The sequence below is a fragment of the Salmo salar genome, chromosome 19, assembly GCF_965601325.2.
Source record: "Salmo salar chromosome 19, fSalSal1, whole genome shotgun sequence".
NCBI lineage: Eukaryota > Metazoa > Chordata > Actinopteri > Salmoniformes > Salmonidae > Salmo > Salmo salar.
The window spans coordinates 19,031,513-19,051,873 of NC_138309.1; the positions used below are offsets into that span (position 1 = coordinate 19,031,513).

The window sequence follows — 20,361 nt, forward strand, 5'->3', positions numbered from 1 at the left end:
ACGTGCTCAATGGGATTGAGATGCGGGCTCTTCGCTGGCCATGGCAGAACACTGACATTCCTGTCTTGCAGGAAATCACGCACAGAATGAGCAGTATGGCTGGTGGCATTGTCATGCTGGAGGGTCATGTCAGGATGAGCCTGCAGGAAGGGTACCACATGAGGGAGGAGGATGTCTTCCCTGTAACGCACAGCGTTGAGATTGCCCGCAATGACAACAAGCTCAGTCCAATGATGCTGTGACACACTGCACCAGACCATGAGGGACCCTCCACCTCCAAATTCATCCCGCTCCTATCATGACACAAGGTGAGACACAGATGCAGACACAGGAGGCAGATGGTTGGAGTCTTAAAATGTTTATTAATCCAAAAGGAGCAGGCAAGAGAATGGTTAAGGACAGGCAAAAGGTCAAAACCAGATCAGAGTCCAGGAGGTACAGAGTGGCAGACAGGTTCGTGGTCAAGGCAGGCAGAATGGTCAGGCAGGCGAGTACAGAGTCCAGAACAGGCAAGGGTCAAAACCAGGAGGACTAGAAAAAGGAGAATAGCAAAAAGCAAGAGAACGGGAAAAACACTGGTTGACTTGTAAAAACAAACAAGACGAACTGGCACAGAGAGACAGGAAACACAGGGATAAATACACTGGGGAAAATCAGCGACACCTGGAGGGGGTGGAGACAATCACAAGGACAGGTGAAACAGATCAGGGCGTGACAGCTCCAGAGTACAGGCCTCGGTGTAACACTCATTCCTTCGACGCTAAACGCAAATCTGACCATCACCCCTGGTGAGACAAAACCGTGACTCGTCAGTGAAGAGCACTTTTTGCCAGCCCTGTCTGTTCCAGCGTCGGTGGGTTTGTGCCCATAGGCGACGTTGTTGCCGGTGATGTCTGGTGAGGACCTGCCTTATAACAGGCATAGAAGCCCTTAGTCCAGCCTCTCTCAGCCTATTGCAGACAGTCTGAGCACTGATGGAGGGATTGTGAGTTCCTGGTGTAACTCGGGCAGTTGTTGTTGCAATCCTGTACCTGTCCCACAGGTGTGATGTTCGGATGTACCGATCCTGTGCAGGTGTTGTTACACATGGTCTGCCACTGTGAGGACGATCAGCTGTCCGTCCTGTCTCCCTGTAGCTCTGTCTTAGGCGTCTCACAGTACGGACAATTGCAATTTATTTCCCTGGCTGCAGATGAGCAGGGAACCTGGGCATCTTTATTTTGGTGTTTTCAGAGTCAGTAGAAAGGCCTCTTTAATGTCCTAGGTTTTCAGAACTCTGACCTTAATTGCCTACCGGCTGTAAACTGTTAGTGTCTTAACGACCGATCCACAGGTGCATGTTCATTAACTGTTTATGGTTCATTGAACCAGCATGGGAAACAGTGTTTAAACCCTTTACAATGAAGATCTGTGAAGTTATTTGGATTTTTACAAATTATCTTTGAAAGACAGGGTCCTGAAAAAAGGACATTTCTTTTTTTGCTGAGTTTATAAAAACAAGCATTTCTTATGGTCCGTTAATTCAGACACATATATTAAAAACTGAGCAAGTGCAACAGGCACTAAGTAAGCCCTGGGAAGTAGACATGGCATAAAGGAAATTTACGTGTTAAGGTCGCTCTGGAATTCACACCAGACATGCAGGGCTGGATGATCACCATTAATCAACAACTCAATGGTCATTCCTCAGGTAAATTATAGAGACCATTGTATAAAAGATGTATATACTAATCAAATACCATTATGGGACTCAAAAACTGTTTTACAACCAATTAAAAAACTATCAGGGATACAATTGAATTAAAGGTGTTAACCTGATATCACCTATTAAAATAAAGTGGGCTTTTGTCTCCCCCATTGTTCAGACCTCCTCACCACCAGAAATGTCTGAAACCTTCACTGCTTGATACAACTAATTGCAAACAGCAAGGTAATAACCTGTGTGTGTGTGTGTGTGTGTGTGTGTGTGTGTGTGTGTGTGTGTGTGTGTGTGTGTGTGTGTGTGTGTGTGTGTGTGTGGTGCCACAGAGCTACTGCCTGTGTTCCTACTGTCTGTGATCCTACTGCCTGTGTTCCTACTGCCTGTGTTCCTACTGCCTGTGTTCCTACTGCCTGTGTTCCAACTGCCTGTGTTCCTACTGCCTGTGTTCCTACTGCCTGTGTTCCTACTGCCTGTGTTCCTACTGCCTGTGTGACTACTGCCTGTGTGGCTACTGCCTGTGTTCCTACTGCCTGTGTGACTACTGCCTGTGTTCCTACTGCCTGTGTTTCTACTGCCTGTGTTCCTACTGCCTGTGATCCTACTGCCTGTGATCCTACTGCCTGTGTTTCTACTGCCTGTGTTCCTACTGCCTGTGTTCCTACTGCCTGTGATCCTACTGCCTGTGTTTCTACTGCCTGTGATCCTACTGCCTGTGATCCTACTGCCTGTGTTCCTACTGTCTGTGTTCCTACTGTCTGTGTTCCTACTGTCTGTGTTCCTACTGCCTGTGATCCTACTGCCTGTGTTCCCACTGTCTGTGTTCCTACTGTCTGTGTTCCTACTGCCTGTGTTCCTACTGTCTGTGTTCCTACTGTCTGTGTTCCTACTGTCTGTGTTCCTACTGTCTGTGCTCCTCAACCTCAGTCGGTGTAAGAAAGAATCAACCAGCTTGGCTGAGGCCACATCCTGGAGGATTCATGTGGTTTATACTATTCTGTCGTTTCTGAAGCAGACTAGCCATGTAGGGTACAGATGAAGAAAAATGTAGCCATCTACTGCCAAGTCCATTATGGGTAAGGAATAGGGAAAGAATGATTGGTGGTTCTCTCTTACTTCATATTGGACATAGGATCATGTATAAAGTAAAATGTTGAGCATATGACTGGCCCTGCTGTCTTGTAGCGGCTAGTGAAATAATACAGTTTTGTCAGGCGTCCAAACGTTTTGTGGTATTTTCTGTCGCTAAAAAGTTGTTTAATTTAAAAAGTATGGAAATAGGTACAGACATTCATAGTGAAAATGACTTTGTCTGGTGCAAAAGTAGCCCACTTAATTTCTATGGGTTTGAAAAATAATGGTTCAAACTGATGTGTGTTGTATTTATATGTTCCCTTTTAGTCTGAGTCTTACTATCAACCATCATTTTTTCCCCTGGTAGTTAATTAAGAAACTATTTCTGAAAAAGTCTTTATAACATGTTAACAGAGCTGAATACTCTGTTCAAAGCTCTGAAACACATAATTCATTGGAAATAATGCTTCACTTGTAGAAATTAAGTTAATGTGAGCGTAGAGACTGACCCTGACTCTTTTGTATGGCAGGAGAACTTGAGGTAATTAGGAAAAGGGTTCTCATGAGATAATATGGGGTCTGTAGTTCTGCTACTGACCAGCAGAGGGTGGACAACCTCAACCAGGGTTAAACAAAGTGTCATCGTTGTGGATGGACAGGGGGAGCTCTCTAGACGCTTAAGTAAATCATGACACCTACTTACATCACCTTGCTCTTTGCCATATCTTACATTTTACTTGGAAATTAATATACATAATAATTCTATTGTTTATTATAAAATGATTGCATCAGTTACTTTTCCTCAGGACATAAAACAAAATATACTGTAATCTCATTATTATAAGACGATATAAACTAAAGGGCATATCCTAAAGCTAATATATGAAAATATATTTTAGGGACAAAATAAGGGATCATCTAATGTGTTATAATTTGGCAGTAAAATTGAAAAGCCACCTACACAACAAAAATGACCACATTCTAGCCATCATTGTAAACACGTACACAATAGACAACCTTTGAGTGTGGTTTGCTAAGTAATAAACATGTTAATACATTTGGCACCTAAATATTATTTTGTTAATCGTCACTTAAGCCACTTACAATGAAGTTACTAATCGTCAATGCTTTATCAAAAAAAAGCAGAGCACAAATTAGGGTAATTGGTAGCAGCTATGGCGACAGCATATTGTATGAAACTGTTAAGTTGCCATGTATCTAATTCTAGCTAATGAGGCAGTTTGGCTTCAGCTTGTGGTTACCTACAGCACATATTGATGGCAATTACGTGGTATGGATACTTTACTGTGTGTTCGTCAATCTGCACAGAGACCGCTACCGTATAGGAAAATGTATTTATATTATTACTTTTTTGTACTTTTTACACCTTTGTACGGACTCGGGAGAGGCGAAGGTTGAGAGCCATGCGTCCTCTGAAACACGACCCCGCCAAGTTGCACTGCTTCTTGACACACTGCCTGCTTAACCCCGAAGCCAGCCACACCAATGTGTCAGAGGAAACACCGTACAGCTGGCGACCATAGTCAGCGTGCTTGCGTCCGAAAGGACATCCCGGCCGGCCAACCCTCCCCTAACCAGGACGCCGCTGGGCCAATTGTGCGCAGCCTCATGGGTCTCCCGGTCGCAGCCGGCTGGGATACAGCCTGGGATCGAACCAGGGTCTGTAGTGATGCCTCTAGCACTGTTGTACATTTGTGTAACAGTTAGCTTACCTGTGTAATATTGACATAAGCTCAGAAACACTTGTTTCACAAAATGGTCCTGTTATATCCATTTCTGTGCTGATCAATGGGTAGTTGATTACCTCTGTCAAATTAATATGAAGCTTAAAGTTGTGTGTATTTGTATTTATTTTTGCAATAAAGATGGTGACGCTACAACAATTAACATTTACAATAGGCCTAATTATAAAAATACATACAGCCTAATGATATACAGTATTATTTTAATAGCAGGACACTGTGCATTCCATTATTCCACTGAAGAATATGAATTAGGCTGTTAGAGAAGGTTTGAATCCTAAGCAACCTGCATACACAATGTTTGAAGTAATAGACCAACATAGCTACTGTAGTAGGTCAAAGCTGTGTGCTGGAAAACCTTGGTAGAGCATGAGTTGAGTAGGCATTGTGGTGTCAATTTCCTTCGGCTTCAGACCAATGCCTACTTCTCACTTAATTTCCAAGGTTTTCATACCGGAAGGTGAATACGCAACATAATTATACAACATTATAACACAGCAATATAGTCAAGTAAAAATACACCGTAACGTAAAATGGCAACAGAAATAATGTAGTTATTAGTATTTATTTAGTATTCACAGCAAAATAATCAACATGTAGCCTAATCATTAACAATTCACTGTACATACATTATTGACTGTCACTTTAGATGGCTCGGAGAGCAATGCATGAAGTGGCACAAATTGCTCTGTGTTCTGTGCCAGCAGAGGGCCTATGCTTCTTCTCTCCCTGACATCCTAGTTATATATCTTGGTGACGACTTGGGACGGCACTGGTGCGGCAGATGTGTGGATTTAGAGGTGGTCATCCGAATGTTTCCCGGGACAGCGGTGGTCTTCTCTGATATCGCGCAGCGGAGGAGCTGGATGTTCCAGTGGGACCAGAAGATAGTGCATAGAGTGGGCCCAGCACGATAAACATTTCAGGGAACACAATCCGCCACCCAGCCATAAAGCAGTGTGTTCCTGGGATGTACCATAGGTTTTGGAGTGCATCTGATGGATGAGGGCAACAATGTACTCCTTGAGAGTTGGTCTCTCCAGTATCCACCGTTCTCTCCTCCGTAGTAGCAAGACAGAGTAGGGTGCAATTGCGGCCCGCAATTCGGGGTGGTCCTACATGTGGGCATTCCTTCATCTGCAGGAACCTCTCTTTACACTTCTTGTGGTCTATTTTTAGAAAAGCTAGGACTCCGGTACACAGGCGAGAGCGCTCCAGGACAGTAGGTGGCAGTAACGTGCCATAACGTTGGATGCCAACAGCCGATAAACCCCACAGAAGAAGAGTTGGGGGTGACAACATAGGTAGCTAGCTAGCTAGGGACAACGGTAGACAGTGTCCTTCATTCCCGACTGTCGGGCACAATTTTTCTGCAGTTCTACTAGTTAGCTAGCAAGTTTGGACTCAGCAGGCAGGCTAGGTAGCTAGCTAGCTAACAATAGCTAGAACATCGGTAGACAGTGAAGGACACTGTGTGCTAGCTAGTTAGCCAGCTAGTTAACTAGCTAGATAGGAGGACTCACACAGCAGGCGGGAGGCAACACCAGGTAGCTATGCAGGAACCAATGGGTTGCTCGAATGAAACAGGCCGCAGTAGTAATCACCACAGCCCCTGTCCATTGCCATTCAACCTAATCATTGAAAATAAGCACACACCATGCGTGTGTGGGGCGGTAACACTATATACGAAAGAGAATGCTAAAAATGTCTCCTCAAAGAGAGGCGAACCCAGGACCTTCAGATCTCATGGCAGTGATGTTAACGCTTACGCTACAAACCCTGTCATGAACACATTATCTTGACACAATTTAAATGGACAGTTTGGTTATGTCAGGAAGCTTTTGTTGTTGTTCATTCACTCAGGACTGATTGAACATTTATTGAACATTTCGGTCATGTGAAAAACCTTCCATAGCAAAATATAACTAGCTTAATTTGCTTGTAGCTTGCCTCTCATCCGACTGGTGTTAGCTAGCTACAAGCACTGTTGCTGCACAACCCAAGAGCTTTAGTCCGGTTTTAGAACTTTGAGATTCGGCTGAAAGGATGTTAGCATTATCAGAAATGCTACAAAAAGGTAGCACATTGTCTGTTCTTAATGGACAGAAATGAACATGCGAGGGCAGTAAATTATAATTATTTTCAAAACTGTTTTCAATACAAACTACTTCCGTACGAAAGGTGGCGAGTATAAATGGTCACTTTATGGAGGCTGTAGTCTCGTTATTATCCAACACCTAGATATTGAGCTAGGTCGGGGCAAGACATTTTCTTTTTTTCCTAATGCTAATGACTGAGATAGGATGGTAGGGAGATTTCAATTTAATATTGAGCTTCAACCAATGCATATACTATTGTGGGGGCTACTGTACATGCCTTATTTCTTTCCATAAAATCAACTGTTTACATACAGTTGAAGTGGAAAGTTTACATACACCTTAGCCAAATACCTTAACTCAGTTTTTCCCAATTCCTGACATTTAATCCAAGTAAAAATTCCCTGTCTTAAGTCTGTTAGGATCACCACTTTATTTTAAGAATGGGAAATGTCAGAATAATAGAGAGAATGAATTATTTCAGCTTTTATTTATTTCATCAAATTCCCAGTGGGTCAGAAGTTTACATACACTCAATTAGTATTTGGTAGCATTACCTTTAAAATTGTTTAACTTGGGTCAAACGTTGCGGGTAGCCTTCCACAAGCTTCCCACAATAAGTTGGGTGAATTTTGGCCCATTCCTCCTGACAGAGCTGGTGTAACTGAGTCAGGTTTGTAGGCCTCCTTGCTCACACACGCTTTTTCAGTTCTGCCCACAAATGTTCTATAGGATTGAGATCATGGCTTTGTGATGGCCACTCCAATACCTTGACTTTGTTGTCCTTAAGCCATTTTGCCACAACTTTGGAAGTATGCTTGGGGTCATTGTCCATTTGGAAGACCCATTTGCGACCAAGCTTTAACTTCCTGACTGATGTCTTGAGATGGTGCTTCAATATATCCACATAATTTTCCTTCCTCATGTTGCCATCTATTTTGTGAAGTGCACCTGTCCCTCCTGCAGAAAAGCACCCCCACAACATGATGCTGCCACTCCCATGCTTCACGGCTGGGATGGTGTTCTTCGGCTTGCAAGCATCCCCCTTTTTCCTCCAAACATAACGATGGTCATTAAGGCCAAACAGTTCTATTTTTGTTTCATCAGACCAGAGGACATTTCTCCAAAAACTACGATCTTTTTCCCCATGTGCAGTTGCAAACCGTAGTCTGGCTTTTTTATGGCGGTTTTGGAGCAGTGGCTTCTTCCTTGCTGAGTGGCCTTTCAGGTTATGTCGATATAGGACTCGTTTTTACTGTGGATATAAATACCTTTGTACCTGTTTCCTCCAGCATCTTCACAAGGTCCTTTGCTGTTGTTCTGGGAATGATTTGCACTTTTCGCACCAAAGTACGTTCATCTCTAGGAGACAGAACGCGTCTCCTTCCTGAGTGGTATGACGGCTGCATGGTCCCATGGTGTTTATACTTGCGTATTATTGTTTGCATAGATGAACGTGGTACCATCAGGCGTTTGGAAATTGCTCCCAAGGATGAACCAAACTTGTGGATGTCTACAATTATTTTTTCTGAGGTCTTGGCTGATTTCTTTTGATTTTCCCATGATGTCAAGCAAAGAGGCACTGAGTTGAAAGGTAGCCTTGAAATACATCCACAGGTACACCTCCAATTGACTCGAATGATGTCAATTAGCCTATCAGAAGCTTCTAAAGTCATGACATTATTTTCTGGAATTTTCCAAGCTCTTTAAAGACACAGTCAACTTAGTTTATGTAAACTTCTGACCCACTGGAATTGTGATACAGTGAATTATAAATGAAATAATCTGTCTGTAAACAATTTTTGGAAAAATTACTTGTGTCATGCACAAAGTAGATGTCCTAACCGACTTGCCAAAACTATAGTTTGTTAACAAGAAATGTGTGGATTGGTTGAAAAACTAGTTTTAATGACTCCAACCTAAGTGTATGTAAACTTCCGACTTCAACTGTACTCTACTCCACACACACAAGTCTCATCTAAAGTGTTTAAGTCATTGCGGCAAGCAACATGTTAACATCATTATAACATCATTGCAGCGAGCAAAAACACAACTTATTATATGGCATACTGTATGTGTATTCATCGGCACACATATATACATATTAGTATACATATTAGTACGTTACATAAGACATTCTAAACGCATGCAATGTAGGCACACATATTAGCACTCTGGCTAAATATCCTTAGATAAATAACCATTAAAACGCAACACAGATCATTCATGTGTTGCTTTATGAAAGTCTCAATCTTCCTGAAGTACAAATGTCTGTCTATACCGCTGAAAAGACGAAGAAAAAAACTGTTCTTACTCCTAAAATAAAACAGATATTTAACTTGGCTCTGGATTACATTTAGCTTCTGATGGTAATGATATTATAAAATGACTACTGGACAAACCCCATAAATAACTCCACTGTGTGGTTTCCAGACAGATATAATACTGCCTGGGAAGTACAGGTTTACAAATGCATATTGTTGAAGGCACAAAGTATCACTACGAATTCACTTCAATCCCACTGAAAAGTATAACGTATACAAACAAAATGAAATTTGAAAGTTCTCTTATTTTCTTTCTATATCATTTACATTTTAAATCCTTTTTGGAAAAGAGAGTAACTGCTGCTTTCCTAAGAGGGAATTTTCATTAATTATCTGATGTTTTGTTAAGCTAAAAATATCTACCTGGAACTGAACTTTGCATGAATGTTTTCATTTAGAGAACCACCGGTTGCCCTATGAATGATCTTATTAGAGGTACCGATTGCAGTAAAGTATATAAAAACATGGACAGAGCCAAATACTGTACCACAGATAAGTTTTGGCTAATATTTAATATGCCTAGATCATAGAGGTACGAAATAAAGTAATTAATATTGAATTATTATAACGTAAATCAATTTCATTTGTATAAAAACTATATTTATCACAGATTTATTTATTTTGTTACTACATTTAAAATGGCCGATTCATAGCTGAGAGAAGCTATCTTAGGTCATGATTATCATTAAAGTATAGAGGCCAGATATGCAAAGAATGACTAATCACATTATCATATGATTGCAGTTACATCATGTCATGGGCCTAAACGGTATCTATCCAAATAAACTGACTGGTAACCACAGAGTGAGAGAAGGGAGAATTCCTTTCTAATCAGGCAGTAGATGGAGGTATTCCCAGTCAGTCTGGGTCACTGGCGTTTTTTGTCCTTTTGTTTTTTGACACATTAATATTCACCATATGCACTGTCAGACCTTTCAGAGGCGCGTTTCATTTATGCTCTGTGGTGTGGGCAAACAGCGTGTCCAGCTGCTGCGTTTAGACAGCTCTCTTCTATCTCCTAAGCGTTGGCTCACACATGCACCCAAACAGGCCTAGTGTGTCAGAAACCAGAATTCCACAGACCCAGGCCAACCACTTCAATAAACATCCTACTACAAAGCAGGCGCTTTAAAACAGGAGCACCTTATACAATGTATTCAGACCCCTTGGCTTTCTTCACATTTTATTGTGTTACAAAGTGGGATTTAATTGTCATTTTCGGTCAACAATCTACACAAAATACTCCGCAATGTCAAAGTGGGAGAAACATTTGTTTTTTATGAATAGAAATTAAATAACTAAAATATAGTCATTGCATAAGTATTCCGCTCCCTGAGTCAATACATGTAAGAAACACCTTTGGCAGCAACTAAAGCTGTCTTCTTGGGTAAGTCTCTAAGAACTTTGCACCCCTGAATTGTGCAATATTTTCCCATTATTCTTTTCAAAATTCTTCAAGCTCTGTCATGATGTTGGGGATAATAGCTAGACAGCAATTTTCAAATCTTGCGATAGATTTTCAAGCAGATTTAAGTCAAAACTGTAACTTGGCCACTCAGGAACATTCACACTCTTCTTGGTAAGCAACTCCAGTGTAGGTTATTGTCCTGCTGAAATATGGATTCCTCTCCCAGTCTCGGGGGTAAAGCAGACTGAACCTGGCTTTCGAAAAGCTCCCCGGTCTTTGTACAGTAGTTGAATCTGTGCTTGAAATTCAATACTTGAATGAGGGACCTTACATATGTTGTATGTAGGGGGGACAGAGGAAGGTGTAGTCATTAAAAAATCATGTCAACCCCTATTATTTCACACAGAGTGAGTCCATTATTATGTGATTTGTTAAACCAAATTTTGGCTTGCCTAAACTAATTGGCTGAATACTTATGCAATGACTATATTTGAGTTATGAATGTATTTATCCACCCCCAAAAAATATTATTTTCTTCCACTTTGACATTACAGAATATTTATTTGTAACAATAAAATGTGAGGAAATCCAAGGGGTCTGAATACTTTTGCAATGCAATGTATATTTTTTCCAACATCAGTTTGTCGACAATGTCATAAAATGTACGCAAAGCAGGCATGTGGAATTATGTTAAGGTGATAACATTATGTTTCTCTCAGGTTACATTAGCACAATTGTGACTATTACAATACAACAGACACGGAGAAATACCTTAAATCCATTACTACTTTTTAGACAATTTCAAAAATATTGACTCAACTCCGCATAAAAATTCCTGTATGGATCACAGGAAAATAACCTGGATTTTACTGTTTCCTGTCTATTGTGGACTGCTGGCCTGCTAGAATAGTACATGTTTTCGAACAGAACAACTTATTTTCAGTCAAATTCCCAAAGCAGAGGAGGGCTGGGCCTCTACAGGCTTTACTGTACTGTACCTTGAGGTACTTGACCAGTTTCTGGATCTGCCAGTACTCTGAGGGCAGGTCTGTATTACTCTCCGTGCGGCGCTCTGGCTGCTCCTCATCCTCCTCACTCTCTGATGAACTCTCACTGAAGTCGTCGGCGCCACCAACTCCTCCCGGGGTCTTACTGAGGAGCAGGACCCAGCAGGAGATAACAATTAACATCTAGGCTGTGTGTTCATACTCATACACAAGAAGAGTTTCAATGTCGGAATATGAAAATATGAAGGTTAATGTCCAGGATTTACTTTTGTAATTTAAAATAACTGAAAGGTTATTCTATACAAGCTAAAATCACAATCTAGACCTAGTGTGTGTAATAACTATACAAGCACTGGATGGTCTTCAGAAATATAGATGGGAGCGGTTGAGGGTAGCGGATGGATAGGAGTAAAAACACACAAAAGATAACTCTTGTAAAATAGAGTGTCCCTAAAATGTATATACTATGTATAAGGTGGTAGGATTAGTCGAAAACAATAAAGGAAAATATATTTTTAAAAGACCTGTGTATATCGCTGCAGAATGCTGTGGTAGCCATGCTGGTTAAGTGTGCCTTGAATTCTAAATAAATCAAAGACAGTGTCACCAGCAAAGCAAAGCAACCCCACACCATCACACCTCCTCCTCCATGCTTCACGGTGGGAACCACACATGCGGAGTTCATCCGTTCACCTACTCTGCGTCTCACAAAGACACGGCGGTTGGAACCCAAAATCTCAAATTTGGACTCATCTGACCAAAGGAAAGATTTCCACTGGTCTAATGTCCATTGCTCGTGTTTCTTGGCCCAAGCAAGCCTCTTCTTATTATTAGTGTCCTTTAGTAGTGGTTTCTTTGCAGCAATTCGACTATGAAGGCCTGATTCACACAGTCTCCTCTGAACAGTTGATGTTGAGATGTGTCATACATGAACTCTGTGAAGCATTTATTTCGGCTGGAATCTGAGGATGGTAACTCTAATGAACTTATCCTCTGCAGCAGAGGTAACTTTGGATCTTCCTTGTAGAATATAGTAAAAAATAAAGAAAAACTCATGAATGAGTAGGTGTCCAAACTTTAGACTGGTACACAGGAAGGATTTAAATAACTGTAATGATACACATAACAAATGTTGAGGTTTTTCCATTTAAAATAACGGCGATGATATTCTATACAACAAGCACCATTAAAATTCCAAACCTAAATGGAAGTGTCAGGTTTGAACGTCCTCGAGATATAAACAGCATCAGCCAGGCATAAAGTGAGAGAGAGGGTTCGAAAGTAATGGGGGAACTGGAGTATTCATCATCATACTACACAGAACAGGCCTCTCTCTACCGTAGCCTTCCTTCCATACAAGCAAACAGAAATGCAGATGGATTTTAAAGTCAGCTGGGCCGCTCAAATAAGTGTATCATGAAAACGGCGCACCGCGGAGCAATGAAATTTGGTACACATTCAAATGGGTCCGCGGGGAAATGGTTCCCATGTACACAGATAGAATTTCCAGAGGAGGCCATTATCAGAGGAAACCAGCCGATATGACCGTTTCCCAGGCAGCGTAGCAGAGCCATGAGAAACACTGAACCAAGCCTTAATTAAGCAGTGAAGCACTGACCCTGTGTATGCTATCACTACTGTCCATAAGTAACGCCAGTAGACTCCCTGAGGGAAAGAGGGATGGATACCTAGTCACTTGCACAACTGAATGCATTTAACCCAAACCTTCTGAGTCAGAAGAGAGGTGTGGGGGGCTGTCTTAATCAACATCCAGGGGAGCAGTTGTTGTTGGGGGTTAATTGCCTGGCAGAACGGTAGATTTTTCACCTTTGCCGGCTCTGGGATTTAAACCAGCAACCTTTGGGTTACTGGCCCAACGCTCTTAAATGCTAGGCTACCTGCCTAGATCCCCTCCTGTACGTGTACCAAGTTTCACTTGTGCAAGGTGGAAAAAAGCTAATGGGCAGAACAGTGGCTACAGTCGACCCAGTAACTTTACTAGAGGTCCTGTATATACTGGCCTGTCACAATTATGGGGACAGCTGGAAACCTCGCTGCCAGGCGCCAGAGGAAAAACAGGGAAAGTGTACATCAGACCCATACATTATCTTATATAAGAATACTTATAATCCACAGAAAATATCATCATGGGTCAAAAGAGTTTTGCCAATATTTTCTTTCTGTTAACTCAGCAATCTCCTGTACTGTAGGCTGCTGCTTTCTGTGCTGTACTGTGGAAGCTCTATCATTTATGTAGTGCAGGAAGAGAAATCCCCATCAGGTGGCTTACGTTTTATTAGATGACTGCCGACCAGGTAAGGAGGACACAGAGAAATCGGCTTTCTTCTGCATCTTCTCCTGCGTCTCGGCAAACTTTTCACTCACTGCATTCTTTTTCGATTTCTTGTCATCTGCTTCACTAAAAAAATGAAATAAAATAAAAAGGCACACATCATTACCCATTTTTCTATTTTTAAATTGTTATTTATCGTAACATAACATCATCATCATCTAAGGCATTGAGGGAGAGAAAAGAGACACAGGGATTTTAGGCTTTTTTAGCCGTTTAAGGCACTTTTATCTGGAGCCAGTTGCCTCTTAAAAATGGGGACACTTATCACAAGGTGCAGCTGCAAATACTCAAACCCCTGCTAGATCTATTTATCAATCAAAGAACATATGTGATAGATCATTTCTGTGAATTTATCCTCCCGCGCCCAAGTTTTCAGTCTATAATTGAGCTGAGGGGTTCAACACAGTGAACACATCCATTAACTGGGATCGTCCATATAATCAGGAATATTTGTGCTTGCCCTTAAACGTATAAGCCATATAAAACCATCTCTTTATAATGTGTGACTGCTGGCATGCGGAGAAGACACAATGAGGCAAACGCAGCCATCGAAGTGCTTGACTCCAGCATCACCCCCTTCTTACTTAAAAGCTTAAAATCTATTGGAGCAGAAAGTTCCAGCCACACATATTACATGCATTGCAATATTTCAAGGACATTGTATATAAGGGTGGAATTATCACGTACTCATAGGGAGATGCGAGACCGAGGTTCTTCCATTTCAAAGATGGTTCTAATTTCTTTTTGCCGCCTGGCTTGTTTTGCACAAGCTGTTGTCTCGCCTTCTCATGCACATTCTTTTCCTGATGCTCGTAAGACCTCTGGGGTTGGCCTTGTTCCTCTGCATCAACCAATTCCACATGTTGGACCTTTTGTGTTGGAGGTTCTTCTTGAACGGCAAAATCCTGTTGAGGGGAAAAAAGACATGAGAAAAGAGGACCTCTCTTAATTTGCACCAAAATGCTAGCAGTGAAATATACAATAAATTTGGGTCGTAAAATTATATGGACTTGGGTCGTTAAAAAAGCTCTTCCTCTGAATGATTGTTCTTTTAACAAAGTTTTCGGTCCTATTGTGATTACTTTAAGTTATAAAGCATATTTTCCATTCTACATCTGATATGTTGCCTCTTTATTCATTTATTTGAGAGACATCACACACTGGTGTCAGAAAGGGTGTCGTTCAGTTCTTCTCAGCCCAAGAAGAACCCTATAAAAACGAATCAGGGTTATAAGTCTGTATCAGGGACTGTTCATGATAAAACAGAACTTTCTCAACATTCACGCAGCAGAATAACAATTCAGCCTTTATTACTGAGCGAAAGGGAATAAAATAACACATTCCCAGTGCTTTACAACACAGAAGAGGTCCCCCTCTATTAATTGGCTGAACAATATCAAAAGTTTATTGTTTCTTTACATTCCTCACGCTAAAACCTTGCAGTTTGGCATGGAGAAAGTAGAGCCTTTGTGTCACTGTTATTCAAAGATGATTTTTAAAGTTTTTGAAGGTCTTTTTACCCAACTTTACAACCTAACATAAGAATGCCAACAAGACACACATGAATGGATTGCAGGCAGGGAACGTTTTATAATCACAGACACCTGCTAGGCAGAAAATTGTTCGCCTCAGACTGCCATTGCTCTCAATGAGCTCATTTTTGATTTGTGATTTTCAGAAGTAAAAGGGGAAAAATAATTAACATGGAATACTACGGCTGTGTTCGTACGTTCGGCCCAACCACGCTCGGCCACTTTTCAAAAGGCTTGTTTGTCTTAGAACCCAGAGTGACCTTCCAGCTACTGCAGGCCAATTCAGTCCACCGTGGCTGCATTTCAGGTGTCCAACCTTACCTCTTTTTATGATACCTGAAATGGACAAACTCCATATGCTAAGACCGAAGGAAACATTCCAAAGTCTATGGCACACTACAGCAGCGCACACAGCACAGGGACGGCTCTGTCAGAGCAGTTAGAGGACCAACAAACAAGTGCACAGACACTTTAAGCACGTCTGACACCTGCAACTCTCCTCACACTTCTCGGCGACAAATCTTTTTTTTTTTTTACTACAGCTGACTTCCAAATCATTGGAACAATTATTATTTTTGTGCCACGTTCCAAGCCCTCACTGAGAAACCTGAGACTCCAAATATTTACACATGTTATGGACTTGTATCTATAATGACTTGCTCCACACAGTGATGGAAAATCAGAAGAGGTGCAACAAATGTGCAGCTGTCAGCTAATGGGTAGCTGTCAGTGGTGGAGCTCCGCGAGACTCCATGTGGAGAGTAAACATGACAGCAGAGATAGATTGATTTCGGGATTTTTGAATTGCATTTTTGCGTGTGATCGTGCATGCCAATATCTAATCATGTCCAATTTCTAATCACGTTGTAATTTTCAGAACGAGTCAGTCCAACACTCGTTCTGTCAGTCCAACACACCAAGGAAGGGAGTAGCATTATGCGGTATGCTTCCCAGGTGCTGCACTCTTCTCCTCTGGCTGCCTCTTACTTATTTGATTGAGAATGTCTGATCTAATAAAACTGTGAAAAATAATCTGCTTCCGCAACGCTGGAAACGAGTAGATCATGTTCAGAGATTGTTGTTGTTATCTTTGGCTATCACCCTGCCAGGCTTCATGTTGACTTGGATCACAACCATTTTGGGCTCTTGGTGATACAATCAGAGAGCAGGTCCCGGCCGGAGCGGTTTCAGACGTACATTTTGTTGTCCTCAAGATTGAGTGCAATTACTTTATTGCTGTATGTCTGAACAGGTTACAGTACTGCAATGCCTGCTGCACCAATCAATACAAAAGGCTTTTATCTGCAATCAGCATTCACTGCTGAGTCAAGCTGACCCTTTCTCATATAAGAAGTGTGCTTAAGTATTGCAGAGGGAAAATCCTTTGGTGGGGTGTAAAAAGGCCAGAAAGACATTGCCTGATTTGAGTGCAAAACACTCCCTTTATATCACCTCACCGTCACAATTCAATGTTTTTCTACATAACTGTAGCAACTTCAAAGGGCAAAAGAAGTAGGCAGAGAAAACCTGTGTCTTGATTTGTAGATCCGCTACCTCATTTACAGTAGTGTTTTACGGCCTACTGTCCAACATCCTCAGACCGACAGGTTCAGCCTCATGGCATCACTCCTCACAGACACAGGACTCATAAAACATTAAAGCCTGGATGGCCATTTTACACAGCACAGCGGCCTGGTACTGCTCATTGGGGTTTATACTGCCCCACTTACCCGCCACTTAACCTAACCTGTCGCTCTGTGGCACTAAGTCACACTGACTGGCCAAGCACAATTCAATTGAAAGTAATGAGGCGGCTCTTTTTCCTTGATAATATCGTTATTTCCAAATGGGGAGAACAATGGTTGTTATAGGCCACTGCAGTAAATGATGTAAATGGTAAATGTCTCGGGAACGTCCATGGATTATGGAGGGGGGGCTATTATAGCAGATCGTACTTCAGACAACTCTTGTATATCAAACAAGACATTTCCTTTGTCTTAAGCTATTGTCCATAAAGCAAGCACTGAAATTGTGTGGGAAAAGACAAAATATATTCTTGTCTGCCAGGCTTTACATTTGCAAACTACAATATATTATTGTGATTAACGTCCCACTGGTTCAGTTGTCAAGTAATGTGAATTCAACGTGAAATCCCCAAAACATTTCCCCATGTCATTGGATTGAGGTAAACAGTTGGGTGAAAAAAAGACTCAATTCTCTTACGTTGATGATTTTTTGCAAATCCAATTAGTTTTCCACATTGATTCAACGTCCTTACATTGAATTTTTTTGTTGAAGTGATATGGAAACAACGTTAATTCAACCAGTGGGCTCTTCATTTTAAAGAGCAAGATTTGCAGAAAGGGGTAAAAGGAAATCAGTTTTAATCAAATTTCCATTTCAATAGCTCAAGGACAGAATTATAGTGAATATAAACCAGCCCAGTAGAAATCAACAAGAGCAACATTGACCACAGTATTTGCTAACATAAATGAACGATTTAAAGTGGGAAAATACTATTATTTGTTTAGCTAGACTACTTTGTTGTAACTACTCATAACACAGTCCCAAATAGAAATGAGGAAACTAATAAATACTCAATATACTTGTTTTATCAATTAAATAAAACATTGTGTCCTTTCCTAGAACATAAATAAATGTACAAAGTTTCTCCGTAAATATTTGGCCCCTGTAACTGTATAGCTAGCATGCCTGTAATTTATACAGCATTTTCCAACAATACATTATTGAGTCACTCGTAACAAAAAATATGTCCAAATATTCAGATGATAAACACATTTTTCCCACCACAGCTTGAAGTCATTATTGGGGTGATTTGTTAATTCATCAAATCACTTAAGCAGGAAACAGCACTACTGAATGAATCACTGGCATTTCAGGGCAACACATGACTCTGTGTGAGTAACTGGACAGTTTTTTTACATTCTTTTCAACTGGGGTGATTTGGAAAGTAAGGTTAGGTAGTGCTGCAACAGCTTCAGAGAGTTCTCACTGTGCACCGTGACAACCAGACACTAGCTCACCGGGGAGGACGAGTGCAGACACTGATTCACAATCCTAAACGCACTCTACTATGCATTATATTACGTAATCTATGATCAGTCGAATGCATACTGCTTCATAGGGTTATCGGCAGAGCAAATATTACTCGGAGAAAACCACAACCTGCTTCACGTGAAACCCTACCTGTTTATTTATGTTCTCTGCAAAATGGGGAGACTTGCTTTTCAGAAGGGTTACCAGGTCTTTGTAGACATCGCTTGTTCTGTCATAGGCATTTTCCTCACCCTCCTGCCTTATGCCCTGTGAAGACGAAGATGACATTTCATGTATTCACTGTTACTGGCAGAGACCCCTATAGACCAACTATAGGCTCAGTTGGATATCTGTCAGAACAACTGAGGTTAGAAAGGGCCAAAGTATCAAAATGAAGCTTCACAGGCTGGAATTCAAAACCAGTGTGCACCGCCTGTACCCACATTATGTTAAACTGTAATCTTTTAGGTGTCATTTTTGTAAATATACCGTCAATGTCATACATGTTGGAACACGGGTTTCAGTGTCCTGAATTGAACCATTTCCAGGTGAGGAAACAGGGAGACAGGAAATGTACTAACTCAGGCAATCAGGCAGTGACGGAGAGAGTGAAAGGTGCTGAGGCATGTAAAATGTTTTCTTATGATTAATTGCAGACACGTTAAGGTCAATGGGGTGGTTGTAAATGTTTAACAACACAGGGCAAACTTGGAATTCGACCATACGGTTAACACTACTTCAGTACATAAATCGCTAAACTTTTCAGTGACACTTACCTAATGTTTTGGAAACTTTACGGGCTATCATTAAAAGAAACGTTCTATATCTTAAAAAATTGTTCATAACAATTGGCAAACATACTGTGCTAAAATATCTTGACTAGTAATTAACTGATGCCTAAAGCATTTATGACAAAACACATCCTGTAGACTAAAAATAATATCTAATGTGGAGAATGGAATACTGTTGACTGATATTCAGTTTATGGAAACTGAAACGAAAGGACAAAATAGAGAGCGTTTCTTGCTGCAGGATTTCTGTTTGACAGTTTAGACATAATCCACAACTCATTTGGTTCTCAGTCTACTGGAAACTGGTGTTGATTCAGTGACACTAATCTATCTCTAGCTATCTTACCCCGTTGAGAAAGACTCCAGCTGTGCTGCAGGTGATGTGCAGAGGCTGAGTGTCACACGGATTTATCACTAGGTAGCAGATCTCACCATGCACCTGCCTCCAAGGAGGAGTTCGACAGCCATTGGTAAACTCATAATCTGCAGAAAAACAAGAAGAGCATACCAGAGCATGTCAGTTCAGTATACAATGTACATTAAATAAATAGGATTTCACCATACAGTAGTAATGTCTCTATAGGGAATTAGGCCACATTGTGAGTTTTCCCTGAAGGTACAGAACGTATGAGGGGATCGAGGATTAGAGGGAAAATACAGTTCCAATACGGGTTCAAAGTGTGCAGCATCACAGGAGAAATCATCACTGTTCCCTGAGCCGCCAGCGAGGATGACGGATCAACTCCACCTCAGAGAGAGCAGTACAGGTGCTGGCATCCCAAATGGCACCCTATTCCATATTTAGTGCACTACTTTTGACCAGGGCCCATAGGGCTCAGGTCAAAATTAGTGCACTATATAAGGAACAGGGTGCCATTTGGGATGCAGTACAGGTCTGAAGACAGAAGACCAGGTTATTTAGAGCTCGCTGTGATTTCACTCCCTGATAAATCATCCTCTGAAAACAGCTACCCCGCAGAGCATCGTGACACACATACCACCTTATTTTAATGTGCCCGATATGACAGCGTGGAGACTATTTGCATATAAGGTTTTTTCAAAAGACTGCATTTATCACTGGGGTGGTGCGTTTTCCACTGAACGGTTAATTGTTATGTCATCGCAAATGTGCCGCGTCGACTGAGGCAAGTGAAACAATTGATTGTCTCAGTAAATCTGACATGTATAATGACTAACATGTTTTTCAGGGTTGAACACAGATATTTTGTATATCCCAGTATTACCCTCTAATAGCAA

The 20,361-nt window shown here is 41.3% G+C and overlaps 1 protein-coding gene across 1 annotated transcript in view; it reads right to left on the bottom strand.

The window, feature by feature from the left end:
• The window catches only part of odad2 (outer dynein arm docking complex subunit 2), a 76,161-nt gene that overhangs the window by 48,114 nt on the left and 7,686 nt on the right, over positions 1-20,361 (bottom strand). The window contains exons 6-10 of the mRNA XM_014157496.2: positions 19,451-19,587; positions 18,464-18,580; positions 14,412-14,629; positions 13,662-13,790; positions 11,363-11,516 (exon numbers count right to left, since the gene is read on the bottom strand). Coding sequence (XP_014012971.2) covers positions 11,363-11,516; positions 13,662-13,790; positions 14,412-14,629; positions 18,464-18,580; positions 19,451-19,587 — 755 coding nt within the window. The remainder of the gene's footprint in view (positions 1-11,362; positions 11,517-13,661; positions 13,791-14,411; positions 14,630-18,463; positions 18,581-19,450; positions 19,588-20,361) is intronic.